General features: G+C 40.8%; 1 protein-coding gene across 2 annotated transcripts in view; it reads left to right on the top strand.

Annotated features, from left to right (window-relative positions):
* Positions 1-3,268: 3,268 nt before the first annotated feature.
* NFKB1 (nuclear factor kappa B subunit 1) overlaps positions 3,269-19,257 on the top strand; it is a 55,785-nt gene continuing 39,796 nt past the window's right edge. For both annotated transcript variants that reach the window (XM_072334180.1, XM_072334178.1), the window contains exons 1-3: positions 3,269-3,548; positions 15,188-15,240; positions 16,283-16,367. In XM_072334180.1, the coding sequence (XP_072190281.1) occupies positions 15,196-15,240; positions 16,283-16,367 (130 nt within the window). In that variant the 5' untranslated portion in view covers positions 3,269-3,548; positions 15,188-15,195. The remainder of the gene's footprint in view (positions 3,549-15,187; positions 15,241-16,282; positions 16,368-19,257) is intronic.

Here is a 19,257-nt window from a genome sequence, read left to right as displayed (position 1 = left end):
TACATTTTACTCCGAGTTCCACATGAAGAGTAAAAAGCCTGTTTGGGATGCAGCCCATGGACTAGAATGCCATTTTGAGTTTTGCAGGCTATCACTATGTTCAACTATGTGCTGATTAAATGCATGATGAATTGAGGTCAAATCACCATCCATCAGATCAAAACATCACAGTTAACATCAAATATTTCTCACAGATACCATGATGTGCAGATTCAGTAACATCACTGAACTCCAGAAACTGCTGCTGCCTTTCCATATGTACTTTGTCTATTTAAGTGTTCTGTACTATTTCTATTGCCTACTTCATTACAGCTCAATATACATTTTGCCTTAAAAGAATAAACATTATGTAAATGGACGTGACTTTTTAATATACACTCTCCTTTTTTTGCTCCTGGGGGATTCAAATTACAGGTGATAATGGCGGAGCCAACAGTGAACGTTAACCAAACCCTGATAACTGTCTGAGGATTGGAGTACCTGCTAAACAATCGTTGGATACCATCCAAGGCAAACCAGCTTCAGAGCTGGAACTTCTGGGTCAAAAATAAATAATAGATTAACCAGGAAGGGATTTGGATATCATAGCCTAGCAGACCAATGAAGGCAGCTGGAAATTTTAAAAGGAAGCATCTCTCAAGAGCTATTTTAGATTTCCCCCTCATTTCTTCCTGTTTAAGTATCACAGATACTGAAAGAGGGAACAAAGAGATCCTGCCTCAGTTCCAGTAAATACTTCAGACAGAGAAAACAAAGCAGGAAACTTGGATTTTTTTTTTTTTTTCCTAATTTGGGTATATCCAATAAAGTGAAAAGAAATAATATCAAAGGCCTCTGCTTGTCCTTAAATGCTTAATTATATCCATTTTCAGATATCACTGTAGGAAAAAAAAAAAAAACAAAACTCTAAAAAACTCATTTCTCAGAGATAAAGCCTTGTTCCTTGCTGATGTTAATTACACAATTGATTAAAAAGAAAACAAACAAAACCATCAAAGCTAAAGACTTTTAACCTCAGAAGTTGCGCTCACAGAGCAAACACAGCAATGCAAAAACAGAGGGCAACTCCTCAATTATTTACACGTTTTTAAAATACGTCACAAAACTTCAATATACACAGTCTTCACACTAAGATAGTCCACTAAGGCAACTGTAACACTAGGAAGCCTTACCTCTACCACTACTAGAGAATATACTACAACTCTAACCATTTCTTCCCCCTTTCAGGCTCAGCTTTAAACACGCTTCATCTGTGAACTGATTGTGATTGAACTGATTGTGATTGTGAACTCCCAAGGTGTAGAAGCATCCTGATGGTAGCAGTGCAGCCCCATGTTCTCCAGGAAAGAGGTGGCATTGTTAATGATTACAAACTGCTCACACCTGAGTCTTGCATAGCTTCCTTGGTGGAAATGGGATTAGAGAAGTAATAACTTATTTGGATTTTCAGGTGCTGTGAAGGAATCACGTACTTTCGAGCAATTAATGTATGTAGAGTGGGCTATGGAGATAGTTTTACAAAACCGTGGTCTTACAGTCTGATGCTACTGCGGGTTTCTAATAAGTTAATGTTCCTATTACAGTATTGAGTTAGGAGAACGACGATTATATTCTAAATATCATTTAGAAAGCGTTTTTCTTTAAAAGCCTAGATGGTTGGGGAAGCTGCTTAGGGTTCCACCAGGAAAGCTGAGAGTGAATATTTGATCATGTATCCTTTTAAAACAAATCCACTGGTATGTCTCCTTAAGTTCTGGAGCTTCTTTGTCTTGTCTGGTTTCCTGGTACTTGTTCATGCAGGTCTTGCTGTGTGAGCATGCCTGTGACTAGCTGTGACATGGCATCTTTTCTTTCAAATTAATCTTATTTTAAAACACTTCTCTTATTTTAAATCTATCTAGACTTCCTTCTTTCAGGGCTTTAGTACCTAGTTCTCTTCTCACTTACTTCTGTGGAACAGATTAATACCAGGTCTTGGAAGTACAGGAATTACCCCTAAGGAAAAACATTTTATTATGAATTGTTGAGTTATAAAAACTTGGATTGGGAAGACAATGGGTAAATGCACCTTTAGATTTGCATCACAGAGTGGCAATCCAAATAAAGGAAATGACTGTTGTCTTGTACGCTCTTATGAGTAACCTGTATGAGATTTCAGTTCCTATATTGAGATAGAGAAAATCTCGTGCATTTCTAAGCACCTTTTGGAGCATAATCACCAATTTCAAATAAGCACATCTTAGTTCTGAGCCAGAGTTTGTAGACAAACTGTTTGCACAGCTGAACCTATTCCCTTGGATGAAATCAGCTACACATAGACAGACTGGGAGTGTTCAGCAGCAGAATCTCCCTTTATGGCGTGGCTGAGTTGTATATACAGATACATAACTACTTTCTGGTATCCCTCCCCTTTCTTTTTTCCTCCTTACCTCATCAACAGGTTGCTTATGATTTGACCTCATTTCTTCTTTTTTGTTCAGGACAGGAGTCTGTTGCTTCAACACAAGAAGCAAAAATCACATCATTCCATTCACATGCTGTTGGTTTGAGTTTTTAACTTTTCTCAACAGTCATGATTTTCAGCTGAGTTAAACAAGCAAGGTGCCATCTTAGGTGGCTCTGGCACCACGAAATCGAGGCCCTCGCAGATGTACCAATGAGTTTCTGGCTGATGTACCTCAGGTGAGCCACACTGGCTGTGCTCAGAGGTGCTCCTCACCCTCAGCAAATGGGTTTAAGGCTCAGCAGTATTTCACGAAATGCTCATAATATGTGGCTCACTTATGTGGCTTTCTTCAGCTGTGGTGAGAGACTTGGTTACTACTCTGCAGCACTGGCCTTCAGCACTGAGAAATCAGGTTGATGCTGAGAGTCGTAGCTAATTTTCAGCAGTTAACTGGCTTGGACATCTGCTCTGCCAGAGGCAGGGTGAACCCAGAGATGCTGCATAGCCTACGCTCCCTGCTCAGTGCTGTTTTCAGGCGGCGGACAATCAGTAAACCTCCTTTTACGAAGAAGCTAATGGCATGGTACTACGTCAGTAGGCTCACGTTCCTCCAGTTTCCCCCTTTGGGGCTTTCTTAGGGCCCATAGGAGCGCTCCGACACCCCCCGCCTCGCACCTGCCCCGCGCAGCGTTGAGGCCGCTCCGGGCCGCGGGGGCGCGAGGCTGCGCGAGCCCCTCGCACGAGCCGCCCCCCAGCGGCCGCGCGCTGCCTTCCCGCCCCGCCCCGACTCCCGCGCGGCCGTTGTGCCGTCAGAGCGTCAGCGGGAATTTCCAGTCAGGAAGTGCGGCGGGCCGGGGGCAGGGGCGGAGTGGAGGGAAGGAAGGCGGCGGCCGCGCGGGCCGGGGTGCCGCTGGGCTGCCCTCGCCAGCGGGCCGGCGGCGGGGCCGGAGGAGGGAAGAACGGGGGAAAGTCCGCGCGGAGCCGGGGCTCGGGCGGTGTCACGCCGCTGACATGGCGCGGCACTGAGGGGTGCGCGGCCGGGACACAGAGGCGGCGGCGACGACGACGACGGCGCGGCTCCCCCAGCCCTGCGCTGAGCCAGGTGAGCCCGCCGCTCTCTTCCCGCCCGGCCCTCCCGCGGCGCCTGTTTGCGGGCGCTTCCTGCGTCGGTCCGGGGCCGGGCAGCCGCGCCGTGCTGCGGGCGGGGAGCTGAACGTTAAAACTCTCGGGCCGGGCCCTGGAGGCGCGAGGAGCGGCTGCTGGAGCCGTTCGGGCGGCTGAGGGGGAAAGCGGACGCCGACGGCGGGCCGGGGCGCGGGCGCTCCCTGCTTCCTGGTGTCGAGTTTGCGCGAAGGGCGGCCGCCGCCCCGCCGGCCTTTCTTTTCTTGTTGTTTATATTTCTGGTGCGGGTTTGAAAGGTCGCGCTGCGTGCGTGCGCGTCGCGTCTCTTCGGCAAGTTTCCCGGCGTGGTGCGGGAGTCTCGTCGCGCTGTTTGTTACGGTGCGCGGCTGAGAAGTCTGTGGAGCCGAGGAGGAGCCCCACGCGGCGGTGCGTGGCGGTGCTGGCCGCGGGGGACGCGCAGCCCTGGGGTTGTCGGTGCGAGCGGCCGCTCCCGCCCCAGCTGCGGCATGCCTGGGCGCGCTGCGTGCCTGCCTGTCGTATACGGTGTGTTAAGGACGGCGAAAGGACGCTTTCGAAGGGAGCGGTAGCGTTCGTCTGCTCCTCGGCACGGGTACTTGGACCCGTTGATGCTTTGCGCTCCTATGGTAACTCGGGGTAGAGCAGCGCTGGTGGCTGATATCGCTCTCACCCAAACGAGCGCTGTTTCTGACCCGTAGCTCAGGTGAGCTGATGTTACGTGGCCATTATCGTAATGCGGTGCACGGCGGTAATTTCATTCAAATCAGGGAATTAGGAGTGCCTGTGAGCGTTTTCTGAATGAGGCTGGGAGGCAGAGACTTTAGTACTGTGCTTCACCTTCCTGCTTTAAAATGTTCTGAGCCTTTGCTAAAGGGTAGTACTTTATAAAGTAGTACAGACTCGAAACAACTGCTCTAAAGCACCTACAGTCTTTGCCACGTGTAGTTCCCTTCTTCAGATGTCCTCTTCTAATTTATTCTTTTATCAGAGACTTTTAACTCAGAGTACTGAGCGGAACTTTCCCTCACCCCATGCTTGCCTTTCGAGGCTGAATGTGCTGTGCAGTGCCACCACTGTTGGGCTGACAGAACAGGTTAAAAATACGGCTCTTTGTTCCTATTTACATCTAGAGTTTGTGCTGTGTGCTGCTAAGTATTGGCTTTTGCAGTAATGTTTTGGTTAAAGCAGCTTTGTTATTTCCTGGCTGTCTGTTCTAGGAAAGCATTAACCAAGATGTCATTTGGAGACGTCATCCTGTCTGCAGTGTTTTGTAATCTGCAGAAATGACTGCAGTTTAATTGAGAAAATGAAAGAGGGAAAAAGCAGCCTGTAACTATCCAGAGGTTCTCTGTTCTGTAAACTTTTGTGGCTCAATAATTTGACCAACATGATCCCCTCAAGTGTTACTGTCAGGGCTGACCGTAGTGTTGTCAGGAGATTGCAGCAGAGATTTCAAAGAAGCTTAGTGCTGCAAAACATGAAAGACCTGTTGAAATGATTTAATCAGAAATATTAAGGAGGAGGACACTGCCTTCTTTCTGTCCTCTACCCTCCTCTCTCCTCCTCCCCACCCCCTTTGGACATCATCTTTGGACAGGGGGAGAGTGTGAAAGGTGAAACAGTGTTTCATTGAGATGCACACTAACATTTTCTGCTTCATTCATTGCAAAGCAGCAATTGTCGATGTTACTTTGCATTTAACTTTCTAAATAAATTTAAATAAGTGCAAATGTACCATTTATTTATTTATTGAGGAAGCGTTATGTGATTCCAGTATTTGGGCACTTGCACATAAATAAAGCTGACTCAAAGTTGTTTATTAATAGATATATTTTTTAATTTTCATGAAAATAAATTTCCTTCTCTTCATTGTTCCCTTCCCCCAAACCTTCCTATCCCTTCCTTTATGAATATGTGCAAGATCCAAAGCCAAGTGCAGTTTGGAATTCATTTTATCCTGCTTCTCATCACACGTGGATCTGGCAGGACAGGAACCAAGTTGGAAGGCCCAGAAGTCTTTACCATCAAGGATCCCCTGTGCTGCCCAGACAGCTCAGGATTCCCTTAGTAGTTATGTGTGTGCATAGTGTATGTCTTGAAGCTGCAAACATATGGTGAGAAGCAGTATTATCATTTTTACTGACTTAGAATAGGACTGAGGGTGCAGCTGTGTGTCAGAAAATCCTGCAGTCTTTAAAACACTCTGTTCAATTATTCTATGTTTACATCGATCATGTGAGAACTCACCCACTGAAATCTTCCTACTTTGAGTGCTGTAAATGTGTGCCAACTCTTTCGTAACACAAACACGTCTGAATTCAGAAAATTGTTACTATTTCCTGAAGTAAACAGAAGTCTAAAGTCAGTTTAATTTTTTTTCCTAACGTATTGATTGCTTCTTGTTGCTTCTCAGACACAAAATAACAGATAAGAAAAAGAGAAAGTTTCAGGTTAAATGATGAAAAAGAAACTCTGGTCTTGGTCACTTTCAGCTGACACTGGGTTTTTAGAAATGGAAGCTGTAATTTGATGTCCAGTAAATGAACTGTGAACTTTTCATGAAGCTCTGCATCAGTAATGTCATAATTACAGTTGTCATTAATTGTGCCCTTAGGTCAGCCACACTCAATGTTTGCATCCAATTTTGAGCATAGGAAGAATTCGGTGAATTCTGCTGGCAGACTGGGAAATGAAGTTTGAAGAGATGTTCCAGATGGGTCTGGTCTGGAGGTGAAAGCCTTTGCTGAGGATTTTGATGGAGCTGGCAGACAGTGTGTGAAGAGGAAGTTGCTGTTGCTACTGTGTGCATTTCTTTTTTTCCCCTTTCAGCTCTGGTGTTCTTAAAAGCAGCGCCACATTTATTTGTTTCTTCATTTAAAACACAGAACTAGCTAAGCTAGAATTCAATCCATAGAGCAAACTGCGCTTCTATCAGAGATCAAAAGCAAAGTAGGTCTGAGCTGTGTGTGTTCGTGTTGTTTTGTTTTGAAACTGTGTGCTTGCATACTTGTGGACGAATTGTAACACACATGAAGTCATCAAAGCAAGTGGTTTTTGTTTTAAGTTGCATTAGTTTAGTCTAAATGCTCTTTGTTACGTTAGAGTCTACTGGAGAAAAATTAATTCTGAAGGAGTTTTATTATTTCTTTGTAAAACATGGGGAGGAAAATAAAAGCCATAGTAACCACTGTGCAACTGTAGCTTTAAGCTGTGGGATGAGGAAAATTGGGACAACTTGGTGTTAGGGCTCTTGGCATAACTGCACTGATGCTGTTCTCAGTTCGACCTGCGTTGTTCTGCTGACTGTGTCACTTCTTTAGCCAGCCATTTCTGCCAAGGTATATCTTCAGAGGCTATTGATAATCCAGGGGATACCGGGGGTTCGTTGGCCTGCTGCTGTACTTGCGGTGGTAACTGCCCTTGCTGCTCTCTGAGCCCACCTTTGCAGCTGTGCTCTTTAAATGGAGGCTGTTCTTCAGTAGGAGTTTAGAACCTGTGTGAAAGAAGCTGTTGATATGGCAAGCCTTACATGAACTGGACCTCTGAGTTTCCTTGTTGTTTAGTTTCTCAGCAGCACTGTTTTTTCTCTTCTCAACAAGGAAAAGGTTTGCTCTTTAGTATTGATGATTCATTTCACTTAAGGCTTCTGAAGTGGGTATGTGTGTGCTCTTTGAGTTAGTATTTCACTTTGAACAATTTTATACGAACTAGGGCGATCCCTGAAGAACATTCGGTGCTTATTCTTAATCTTCAGCAAAAAGTAACAGCATTTTAACACAATTTTTAGGTTGTTTTGAGTAAAGTTACCACCTTGTGGCTAAAATACAGTGCAGCTGCTGGAGTTGTTTTGCTGTGTTAAACCTCAGTATTTTTACATATACTTAGCATTAAGTATATGTGATAAGCACACCGATACATTTGAATACCGTTAATTACTTTGGTTTAGATTGTTTTGAATGTGTTTTAATAAAAACATTTTAATTTTCTTCTACTGTTGTTCGGGAAAAACAGTTTGTGTTTAGGGCATTTCATTTCCTCTTGTCGTGTTGGTTTGCTGCTTTGGCATCAGGTGAAGGATTAAAACAAGTAAAGAACTTGGTCGTAAAGATACTTAGTAACTGGACTACATGAACAGCTGTTTTATTATCTGCCAAATAAGTTTCCTTATGCTGTAATTTTTCCTTTTAACGTGATGATTATGTGGGTTAATAATTCTGACTCTATTTCCTCCAGGTAATTCTACGCTAAAAATTTCAGATTCAGAGCATGGCACCCTTCTGTAATCTTTAATCTTTTTGATCACTTTCATTTCCCGAGTGGTTTGTAGTTTTAATACTGTTGCCCAATGGTACATCTTAACATTTTCAAATATTTTCTATGTCAGCATTTTTTGTTAATTAAAAAAAAATAAACAGCAACAAGTCCCTGCCCCATCCAACAGGAAATAATAAGCAAAGCCTGTTAATAACAAGAGGAGGTGATTTGTTCTGGTGTACTAGAAAAACAAACAGACAAGTTGTGTCATCTTGGGCTATGTAGTGTTGCTGCAGCTTCAGAAGTCTATGGATGAGAATCTGCAGAGGGAGGTAGTGTCTAAAAAAAAAGAAAAGCGTCCCTCCACACAACTCTTTTCTTACTGCTGAGTACTTACACTGAAAGCTTGTTTTATAGGTAATACTTCTGTGTGTTACCTTAAGGAAATAGCAAGCACAATTTACCCACAGTTTTACTGCAGAAGTTGAACATTGAGGTTTATATTGAGAGTACAGTTTACTTGTCAACTTAAGCAAGCTAGCAATCGCTTTCATGCTTTTTAATATACTTTTCTGTTTGTGTTTGATGTCTGTATCATTATGTGAGTAAAAGTGTATGTGACATTCTCAGTTTTTTTTTGTTTCTGTTTACTTTGTATGTTTCAGAATACTGCAGCTGTTAATCACCTCCTATTTTGAATAACCCCAGAGTTCTTCAAAGCTTTCTGTAGCGCATTTTTGATCTCTTTGGGAAAGCCTTTATGTACGTCTATAGCTTGATTTATTCTATTTTTCCTCATTGGGCTCAGGACAATATTAATCTAAATGATAAATATTTTGTCCACTCTAAGCCTTTGTTTCAGGGACTTCCGAAACAGTGTAATTTATTAAAACAAGTGCAGACAAAATGAGTAATTGAGAGCAATGTAAATAAAATAACCATTGGTAAAATCTCTTCTGTGCTAAGGTTTTTACTTTCCTAGTATTTGGGAGGGAGGTATCTCCTTTCTTTCCCTGCTCCCTCCTGATCTTCCCCTGGAACAGTTTCTGCAGCAGCTCCATTTATGCACAGGTTTGGAAGTGCAGGATGCTGGTAGTTAGCAGCTGTTGGAGCCTAGTTGTATAGACCTGCTTTAAGCAGGTTTGGACAACGTGTTCCAGATGCCAGCAAATGCTTGGAACCCTGCCTGTGCAGTAGTCCCTGTTATATTGCTTTTAACAAAAATTGGGTTCATTTTTATTAAGAAAAATGTTTAGAGCTTAATAAAAGATGTTTTAAGTGGCTAGATGGGCTTAAAAGAAATGAAGCTTGTCTATTTAATATCTATTTAACTGTTGTAAGTTCATGACTCAATTTGCGTCTTGAAGCTTCAGAAGATATAAACCTGCTGTTCTATGAAGAGGTAGATAACAGCAGTTCTCTAACTTCCTTCCCCACCCCCCCATGCTTTTCTAAGAATATATTTTGCCCCAAATGCTTTTGCCTTTGAGCTGTGCAAACTGTATTATGGGGAAAAAAGCTGGGTTTCAGGAGAATTGAAGTGCTGGATGACAATAGGAAGGTGTCCAAAGCAAGGTGAAAAGGCTGGTTGTTAGGGGAGGTGTGCAGCTCTGGATGCTACTGAAGGCTTCAGTCTGTATATGTTGGATCAGTATCTCTGTTCTGTCCAAGCTGCCTGTTGCTCTTCACCTAGCCCAAATCATCTCATCAAATCATCTTGTTATGCTTCCAGCCCTACCTGGCAGTTTGCAGCATCTGTATTGCACAGTATATTCCCTGCATTTCTGCAATTGCTGGTCTAAAAGAGTTTTCCATATACAGATTGTTAGAAAAATGAGCAAGGATGGATAGTTGCTCCTAAAAGAGGTAAATAGGGAAGTAAACAATACCAGGTGAAACACTGTAAAGACTGAACGGTAAAACAGTTACTGTTTCTAACTCAGTGTATCATGGATGCTAGAGAATTTCAGAGAACTAGATGCTTCTAGTGAAGATTTCTCTGCAGAGTCTGCTGTGTTGCATAGCCCAAATGGAGGGCCCATAGGATTAGATGTATATACAAAACACATACGAAACAAAATACAGAAAGAGTCTTAGTCCCTCTTTCATCCTTAATCCTATTTTTAATAAGCAAAATAGGTAGGCTTAGGAGCATAACCACAGCAAATTTCCATTGTGTCTGATTGAAGAAACTTATTTTTAACAGTTAAATTACAATGATAGCCAAATTAAAGAGAAGACCCTGCCAGAAAAAATAAATAAATAAATAAATAAATGCAGAAAGACGTGTGCTTTTAGTGTGTCAATTCACTTGAAGTGTAGTAGTTGTGTTTCTCTTGTCTTTAAGCTACCTTTGCTTTTTGAATCCCAACCCTAAAAGGCTAGGAGGGATGCTTTTCAAAATGAAAACTTGCTTTAAACTGTCCGGCTAACTCCACTTCAAGACTGTAATGGTCTTTGAGTAATAAAGATCATTACCCGCTAACATACATACCTCCAGTCTGCCTTTTACAGAACGTCTTTATTTCTATCCCGTTAAGCTGATCTGTGCTATAAACAAACCATTTTCCAAAAAATATTAACCTATCCTGAGCTCAGTCTTTACAGTGAACTCATTAAAAAATAATGGTTGTGTTTTAGGAAGGTGAGTTGATGCTTTCTATTTTAAAACACAGCAGCAGGCAGACACCCTAATGAAAGTCTTTTCTATTCATTTTCTGAGGATATAATGGGAGTTACGTCACAGTAACTTTAAGGGATTTAAGAAATTTAAGGGAAGAGTGGCTATTGAGTCTCCACTGTTCATCACTCTCATTTGTGATGAGGAAAGTCTTTGTGGGATGGGGAAGTTGGTAAAACTCTCGATCGTTTGTCACTGCAGAGCAATAAAACAAAAAACCAGAACAACAAATCCTCAACATATTCACAGATGAGAAGCAGAGACATGCTTACTATGTCTCTTTGAAGGTCTGGGAAAGGAAGCATATACAGTGCTTTTTAGCTGGTCCTATGTGAAAAGTTATCTTCATCTGTTAGTTTACCAGTGCACTTCAAAACATAACTATTCCAAATTAGGAGACTGAAGCTCACATTTATTTGGGGGCTTAGGGGGATGTTGCAACTATATAGGTTGCTCTGAAAGTAATGCCTCCTGTTTATTTCCATGGAAACTACAGCAGCTACAAAGAGCACAATAACATTAGTTATAGAGCAAATTCTCAGCTACAAATTGCTATTTTTCATCATAGTTATTGCCATTATCTATTCATTTTTGCAGCAATGAACAAGAGCCTGCATGCTGTGCTCATAAAATCTGTGCCAGCCCAGGACACCTACTGTCACCACTGCTGAAACACTCTACTTATCACCTCCCTGTACTCACATCCACTGTTTCATCTCCATATCCTTGCAACAAGCGTTGTCGGGTGTCATTGGGTGCAATTTTTTCTGCATAGTGGAATTTATTTCTACCCCTTTCCTTCTTGCTCACCGCCATCTTGTGAAGCTGCCCCTCTGTTGCCATCTGTTTCATGATAGTGAAACATTATGGAGTCTTGGTGGGAAGGTTCAGCCCCTACTGCCATATCACCAGCACCTGCCTCTGACATCCCAGGGCAACATAGGAGGCATTACTTTTGGGACAGACCTCTTATTTAGGGTAGTATGCAAATGATTTTGTTTCCTGTTTGCAGGAATAAGAAGCCATTCTAATCTGTTAGTATATGTACTATTCAGGTTTTTACCCAAGCCGGTGTTAGGAGAACAAAGCCAGGATGGAGTCTGAAGGCTTGGTTTATTTATTTATTTTTTTAAATGGCGTGCATCTGCTGTGTGAGAAGTATTCTTAAATAACTGGGTGTTAGTTTCAGGATCAGACATTAAAAGTTTGATTTCTAATAGTTCCATTGGCTTACGATTGTCTGTGCAGCCGTGTTCCTGAATGATAGTGTTCCTAAATAAATTGGGATTTTTTTTCCAGCCTAAATTTCTGATCCATATGGAGCTTTTATATAAACGTTCAGAACACAATAAATGAATTGTGTTCTCCCATCAGTGGCTGCTTGTACTGGGTATTATTCAGGTATTAATGAGGAGGAGACAGGCAAACTATCTGCCATTCTAATCTGTTGGTTGGTAAGGCTGGTGCAATTCAGTCAGGTTCTATATATGTGTATGAATCCATGAGGGTGAACAGAGCTACTCATGGTAGGTGCTCATCCTTTTATGCATGCCGGGAAGGTGCATAGAAATTCATGCAATGTGGAAGGAGGGCAATTAAAAGATAAACAACTAAGTGTTAGGATCTGTCTTTAACGGTAGAGTCTCATTTTGTGTATGTGTTTGTGGGTTATTTTCTGTCATGTAATTAACATTTCCTGGATTTGCCACAGTCTTCTTAGAAGAAGAGGAAGCTTAGAGATTTGATAACAAAAAAGAAAATAATGCCAAGCAAAAATGCTATTCTGGAGGTAGTACTCCTGGATCAGTTTTGGCCTTTGTTTGTCTTTGAACAAGGACAAAGCGTATAATAAAACGCAGAGCGTTCTCAGCCATTTAGAGGGTTCATTTTAAATTGCTGGGTTAATTTTTGTCCAGGCCCTGAAAGTGCACTCAAGTGTCAATTTATATACACAAAGCTGAATGTTTGTACATCTAAGTCATCCTGTATTTATAATAAACTGGCTTAGCACTTACACTAGAGAGAATGTCTTTAACCTTTCCTCCAAGCACTGCAGCTTAAGTAAGAGGTACCTGTGCTGTTGGTGCTTGAAAGGTTGTTCTTAGTGTCTGGTTGCAAACATTTTAATACAGACCTGCAGTGTCTGAGCAGTGTGTAGGTAGTAACTTTGCTTCTGAGTGGACCTTTCATCTTTAGTGACTTCTCTTTTGCTCTGGGGATATTGTTATTCCTTGGATCTACCAAAAACAAAACAAAAACAAACAAAAAAACCCAACACGAAATAGCAGTTCTGGTAAGGTGGATTTGAAGCATTGATGCTAGTAGACGTTTATTTCTGAGTTAGCTTTGGTCTCATAGGTTGTTCAATTAATAGTTTTCAGATGTATTTCTTCCCCAATATTTTTCAACAACAGAATCACCGGTTTGCAAACCTTTTCCCACAGAGTTCTGCTGGAGTGAGAGCGATGCAGTCAAAGAAAGCAGTGTATGGCAAAGGCGGTGGAAAAATATGTTAAGTTGATCCTGTTGGGCTTACAGATAAAGTTGTGAGATGTTCTGTTTGAAAATGTTGTGGAAAAGTATGCAGTTAGCAAACTGGGCAGTTGCTATTGATTTTAGTTCCTCAGAATCTTTGTTACCGTTATTTGGGGATTTTAGGTCTTTCTAAACATAACTTTGCTTATATGACGCACAAAATAGTAACTAATTAAATATGAGAGATGACAAAACGAGGCTTATGGGAAAAGTTTTGATTCTGCTGGTGCAGAAGAAGTATGGCAACTGTAGTTACAGTTACCTGGTCAGTGTGCAGCTGTGGGTATAGTCTGACACTTCCTAAAAAACATGGGCTGTTGAGGCTCTGAAACTGTTTCCCATAACATCCATACCTTCAGCTGGGAAGTTTTTTCAGTGGTTTCAGTAACTTGTCAGTGAGTGATGAGTGTTGTGGTCTTTTTATGGAAATAAAACAACAAAAACGTCTTTCAGAATCTAACCTTCATTGTATGCAGAAGGTTATATTAACAATAAACCTTACGTTAACAATAACAAATTAGTAGTAAAAATAGTGCTTTACAGAAAGTGCTTATTATGTTACATGACTGGCTGGTGTTTAGGCTGCTCCAGTGATAGGTAGTGAGGCACAGTATGAGTATCTGTGGCTGTTATAACTACCACTCATTTTTTGGCGGAGATCTTATGACCAGTTCCTTGGTATTTGCTCTAATACAGCAAGTGGGTATTACTTGGTAAATGTTTCTTTCTAAAATTGGGTTACAAACAGGCAAGTGCTTATTTTCTGGGTTAAAAAATCATTTTGTCCACATGGACCTCTAGATGCTGGAAGACATGGATGGTGGCGCAGTGGTAGAATTGCTGCTTGCAACACCGGAGGCCCGGGGTTCGAATCCCCCCTGTGGCACAAGGGGTAGAAGTGCCGCTTTGCTACACAGAGAGCTCGAATCCCGGGAGTTGGACTCGATGATCTCTAAGGTCCCTTCCAACTCACATGATACTATGATACTATTGATTGGCTCCTCTTTCACCATTTGAAATTTTCATCAATTTTCTGCTGGTGTATTACGGATGGCTGTGTGTTGTCACTGGAGCTCGTTAATGGTCTGAGTCTGTCACAGTGAAACACGCAAGTATTCCAGCTATCTATTGGATATTTGCCTAATTTTTGCAGAGTGCATGTAATGACTCCGTTTTTCTTCTTCACTGGTTCACTTTGTAACATGATTCATGTTCACTGTGGTGGAATACAAGCGCCAGCAACACGTTTGTAACTGTTTTTAGTTATTACCTGTATTCAGAATGTCTGTGTGTATGCAGACATGAGTCTATTGAAATTGTCACTATTGTTATTTTCAGGTGTCCCCTTGGAGAGCCTCTTTGTTTTTAGCAACATCAACACAAATGGAATTGTAATTCTTTCAGTAGTGTCTACATGAGAAGAAATAGCAGCCATATTTTAAAGCAGACCTAGAAAGTTCCTAAGAAAATTTCCAGGTTCTGCTACTGGTTTGCCATTACATGTCCTGGAAAGATAAGGCAGGCTAAAATTTTCCAATAACCAGCATTGACATCAAGACCTCTACAAAGGGTAGCCAGAATTGTCACTGTCAGCACTACAGGTGTCTGGATGTCAAACATTTGTGGAGCTTGGGAAATAAAGGTGCTTCAAAGGAGTCAATGTTTCACTCTTTTCATTTTATTTTATTTATTTAGAGTGAAAACATGGAATGTTCCTTCTTGGAGATTCTGATCTTTCAATTAGTAGTACTTCACAAGAAAGCTGTTAGGATTCATTCATTAATGACCTTAAAGACTTTTTATTGTATAAAAATGCAGAGTGCTTCCTTTGCTGTCCTATGATAATGATTTTGCTTACTCAAGCAGAATAGTCAGGCTAAAAACAGGTACAAATTAATTCCTAATTTTAATAAATTTGCAATAAATTTTGACTTCAGGCCTTTGACTGGAGTCTTGAGGTGCTTGGGAGCAAGCAATGGAAGATCCTAGCTGTAACTGATCCTCTCCTTAGCCCTTTCAATACATATACTGTGGAATTTTGGGGGTGTTTTAGAAGTTACTAATGTGCTGTAAGTAAATTAAGCTTTTTAGCTGACCTGGTTCTTAAAGTTCTTATTCTTTATTTATTTCAGGACTTAAAATGGCAGGAGAGGATCCATATATCATGGGAGTGTCAGATCCCCAAGTAAGTGGCTTTGTGTATTTTCAGTGTCACTCTTTTCTATACTAAGTATTTGTATTGGTTTCCCCTTATACTGTCCTGTCATTTCTTAGGCTTAAGAGCATGGAAATGTAAAAGCATTCCAGCTATTTTCTAAGCCAGTCTTTACATGACCAGTAAAGTACCTTACCACTGGTGGAATAGCTAAAGTATAAAGGAGGAACAGGCCTGCTTGAAGAAACAGTTGATAACCATCTCATTTTTATGGCCTGTTTGCCTGTGACGTTTGCTCTGAAGTTCCTCCTGTGGCAGGCATTAGACTTGATCTGAAAATAAGGCCCTCAATACACTGAAGCATTGTGTCATTTCTGGTGAAATTTGTCTTGATTTTGATGACTAGAGTGTTCTTTAACTTATAGAGATCAGTAGATCTTGGCGTTTCCACAGCTCTTCCACATCTCATTAGATCATTTCATGCTTCATTTTAATTGTGAGAATAATGCTTGAGTGAAAGGTTGGGGTGAAGAACAGACCATTTCTACTCACCTTCATTTCCACTTTAGAAGATTTATACTTGACAGTAATTACAGTGGGTTAAGACATGTCGATATTCAAAACAAAAACTGTAATTTAACGTAGGCTTTCTGTTTCCTTGCCTTAGAATTTGTAGATTTATTTGAATAAGGAATGTAGTTTGGTGGGGTTTAATTGCAGAATTCAAAATTAAAACTTAAGTGGATCTCAGCGAGTCTTTGAGCAAGTCATGTAGGGTCAGATTTCCAGAATTTGGCATCTCATCTCTTTTGAGCAAACAACTGACAACTGTTAGTCTGTAAACAAAATGCAAGCTTAGGAACTGTGCTGAGCTCAGTGCAGACATGTCACACTGGTGAAAGTTTCGTTACTATCAAGTTTGCTGGTATTGCTGTTGACAGCAAAAATAAACCAAGATTTAAAATGTTAACCTATTGGAATCTGAATGTAGAGAACTTTGAAATTTGTTCCTAAAAGTTGCTTTAGGAAACTGTATGCGTAGTAATGAAGAATGTATTCTCTTTCAATGTAGATGTTTGCAATGGACCAGCTCATGGGAATGAATACAATATTTAATAATACAGGTTACATCACCTCAGACTTACCACTACGAACAGGTAGGAACTGTTGCTGTTTGATGGTGTTATTTTCGTGCTGTTTCTCCTGGCTTCTTTTGTTTGTTGTTGTTTGTTGTTTTTTTTTTCTCTGTATGTGTGAAGTTCTTTTCAGAGGCTACTTTGTTTACATGATTGTAAGATGTACGTTGGTTTGACATCACCTTACACTTTCAGGCATCACCTTTATGAAAGTTTCATCTAATTTTCATTTGACTTGTACAGAAACGAAAGTTTCAGTCAGTTAATTGCTTTGACCAAAGAGCTTTGAGTGACCTGTTTTTATAATTATTATTCTAAATTTGCATAATCGGTGACCTCTGATGATTGTATTGCCAGTTTGCAGGGTACAACATGTACATTTTTTTTCTCCTTCATCTGAAATAGTTGTAATAATTGTTAAGGTGCTTGTTTTTCACTAACAACATGTAGAGTATATGCAACTTCCTGTATCATTCAATTGTGTTTTTCCTTCTTGGTGACTTCTGTGTTTCCTGTAATGTAGCAGTTTGGCATTAAAAGTACCTGATGACTTCCTGAATTTTTACACTACTTTGAAATCTCAGTGTCAGATTTTGCAAGCAAATACTGAAAATGAGCAAACAGTGTTCTACAAAAGTCTAACAAGTGTTTCTTGCAGAATAGTTCCAGATAAGGAACATAAAATGTTCCTCTTCAGCCAGTATCAGCTGCTTGGTCAGTCTTGGTCTAGTTTTGGTATTGGATTTCATTATAATATTTAATTTAGAAAATTGCATTTCTCCTGCTTAATTTATTAAAATAGCTGATTTAAAAGGAGGAGGAGAATAAAAATCGGTTTAACCGTATGAGGCTTCTCTTGATTTGCTATCTTTAATATAGTTGCTAATGTCTTTTAACATAGCAACTTTGTCTTGTTAATTTGGTGTGATCAGCTCTGTTATATAAAGACACGGGTAGTATCCTCTGTAATGCAGATTGCTTTATTTTGTTGAAAAGGCAAACCCATATTGTATGTTGTGTTTTATGCATATTTGAGAAACTTGATAGCAGTGAAGGTGTAAAGGATAAAATTAAATAAGCAACTGGCCCTTTATTTTGTAGTTAAAATTCTACCTTAATGTAATAATAAATGCAGATTTAAAAATAGACACTCTTTCAGTGCTTTTTATGATTCAAACCATACCTCAGTTTTCTTGACCAAGTAGTAGTGAGGCAGGACCAAGAAGAACACATGGTACAGATAATTTGTTTCAAGATAAATTGCACTGATGAGCAAAGCTCTTGACAAACGTGGAAAAACACATCCGACAAATGAATGTTGCCATCATTTATTTGCTGCGCATTTTCAGTAAGGCAGATAAAATTGTACAGTAAGATTCATTTGTGTAAGATCAATGGGCCTTCACTGCTCTCCCAGAGGTTTTATGACAATTGACCTTATTGGAATTTTGATTTCCCTTTAACGATATCTTTCTTACATCTACCTTTTGAACTTACATTACAGTCTTCATGCCAGGCTCATTCCATGCAAAATATTCAGACATAGAAAACTGATTTTCAGATATCTATTTCCTGTTTAAGCTAGAAAACAGTTGTTTAAAAACCATGTGGGGGAGTCAAGGATTATTTGGAATCGGAAATCTCAGAAAACTCTTCCAGGGCTAGTTCCAGCTATATCCTTAATTTGCAATATTACTCAGCTGCCTTTTATTAATTTTTCTTTATTGCACTGATCTTGTCTACTGCTGCAGTATAGCTGGCACGTTCTCTGTGTGCAAAATGGGATTTAGTCAAGAAGTATGTAGTCATAGAATCCTAGAATGGCTTCAGTTGGAAGGGACCCCAAGGCTCATCAAGTTCCAGTCCCCTGCCACAGGCAGGGTTACCAACCTCCAGATCTGGTACCAGAGCAGGCTGCCCAGGACCCCATCCAGCCTGATTTTAAACAGTTCCCTGGACAGAGCATACACAACCTTTCTGGGCAGCCTGTTCCAGCACCTCATCACTCTCTCTGTGAAGAACTTCCCCTGACATCCAATCTAAACCTTCCCTCCTTGAACTTAAAACCATTCCCCCTTGTCCTATCACTATCTACTTGAGTTAAAAGGAGGTGTCCTTTTTATAATCCCCTTTTAAGGTTATCACAAACATGAATTTCAGACTAGATTATTACTTAAATGCCGGCTAATTGTGAATCTGTAAATGAACAATGTCAGACATTACGTTGGCAGGCAGGTATGATGTGTATATGGATTGCCATGTCATGCCAGTGTAGGTTAATCAACAAATAGCTGGGGAATCTGGGGACTTTCTGATGACGAATGTTCTGTCATCTATGTACAATAATAGTAGAAAAATCTTTGAGATGTGAGGCAAGGATTTTCTCCATGCAGTTGTCAATGTTCAGATCTTTCTACCCACTTTTTTCTCTGTCTCACATCAGTTTTAAGTAAAAATTGTGGTTAGTGCTTGGTTATTTTGGCCCTAAGACTGTAGTAGTTGGTTACATGGGTCAAGTTCTACATTTACATTTAAATCTAGAAAGAGAAGTAGTCTGTGTGTGCCTTCTGTGAAAACAGTTATATTTACAACACCACCTGTAACAGTGCAAACTGCTGGACTGAGCTGTATGTTTTAAAATACCTTCAGCAGCAAAGGTAGCATGGCATGAAGTCAGCAGGTTCTTCTATCCTGGTGGTTCTAGCTGACATACTTCTCTATTTCTTAGTAGCTGGTATAGCATTGTGTTTTGGGTTTAGGTTGAAAATTTGCTGATAGTGCATCAATGTTTTAGTTGTTGCTGAGCAGTGCTTACAGAGGTAAGGATTCTTTGGTTTCTCATGCTGTCCTGCCAGTGAGGAAGCTGGGGATGCCCAGGGAGCTGGAAGGGAACAGAGCCAGGACAGCTGCC

The sequence above is a fragment of the Excalfactoria chinensis genome, chromosome 4 (assembly GCF_039878825.1).
Source record: "Excalfactoria chinensis isolate bCotChi1 chromosome 4, bCotChi1.hap2, whole genome shotgun sequence".
Lineage (NCBI taxonomy): Eukaryota > Metazoa > Chordata > Aves > Galliformes > Phasianidae > Excalfactoria > Excalfactoria chinensis.
Note: the sequence above shows the minus strand (reverse complement) of the source record. Positions and strands in the feature narration are given on the sequence as shown.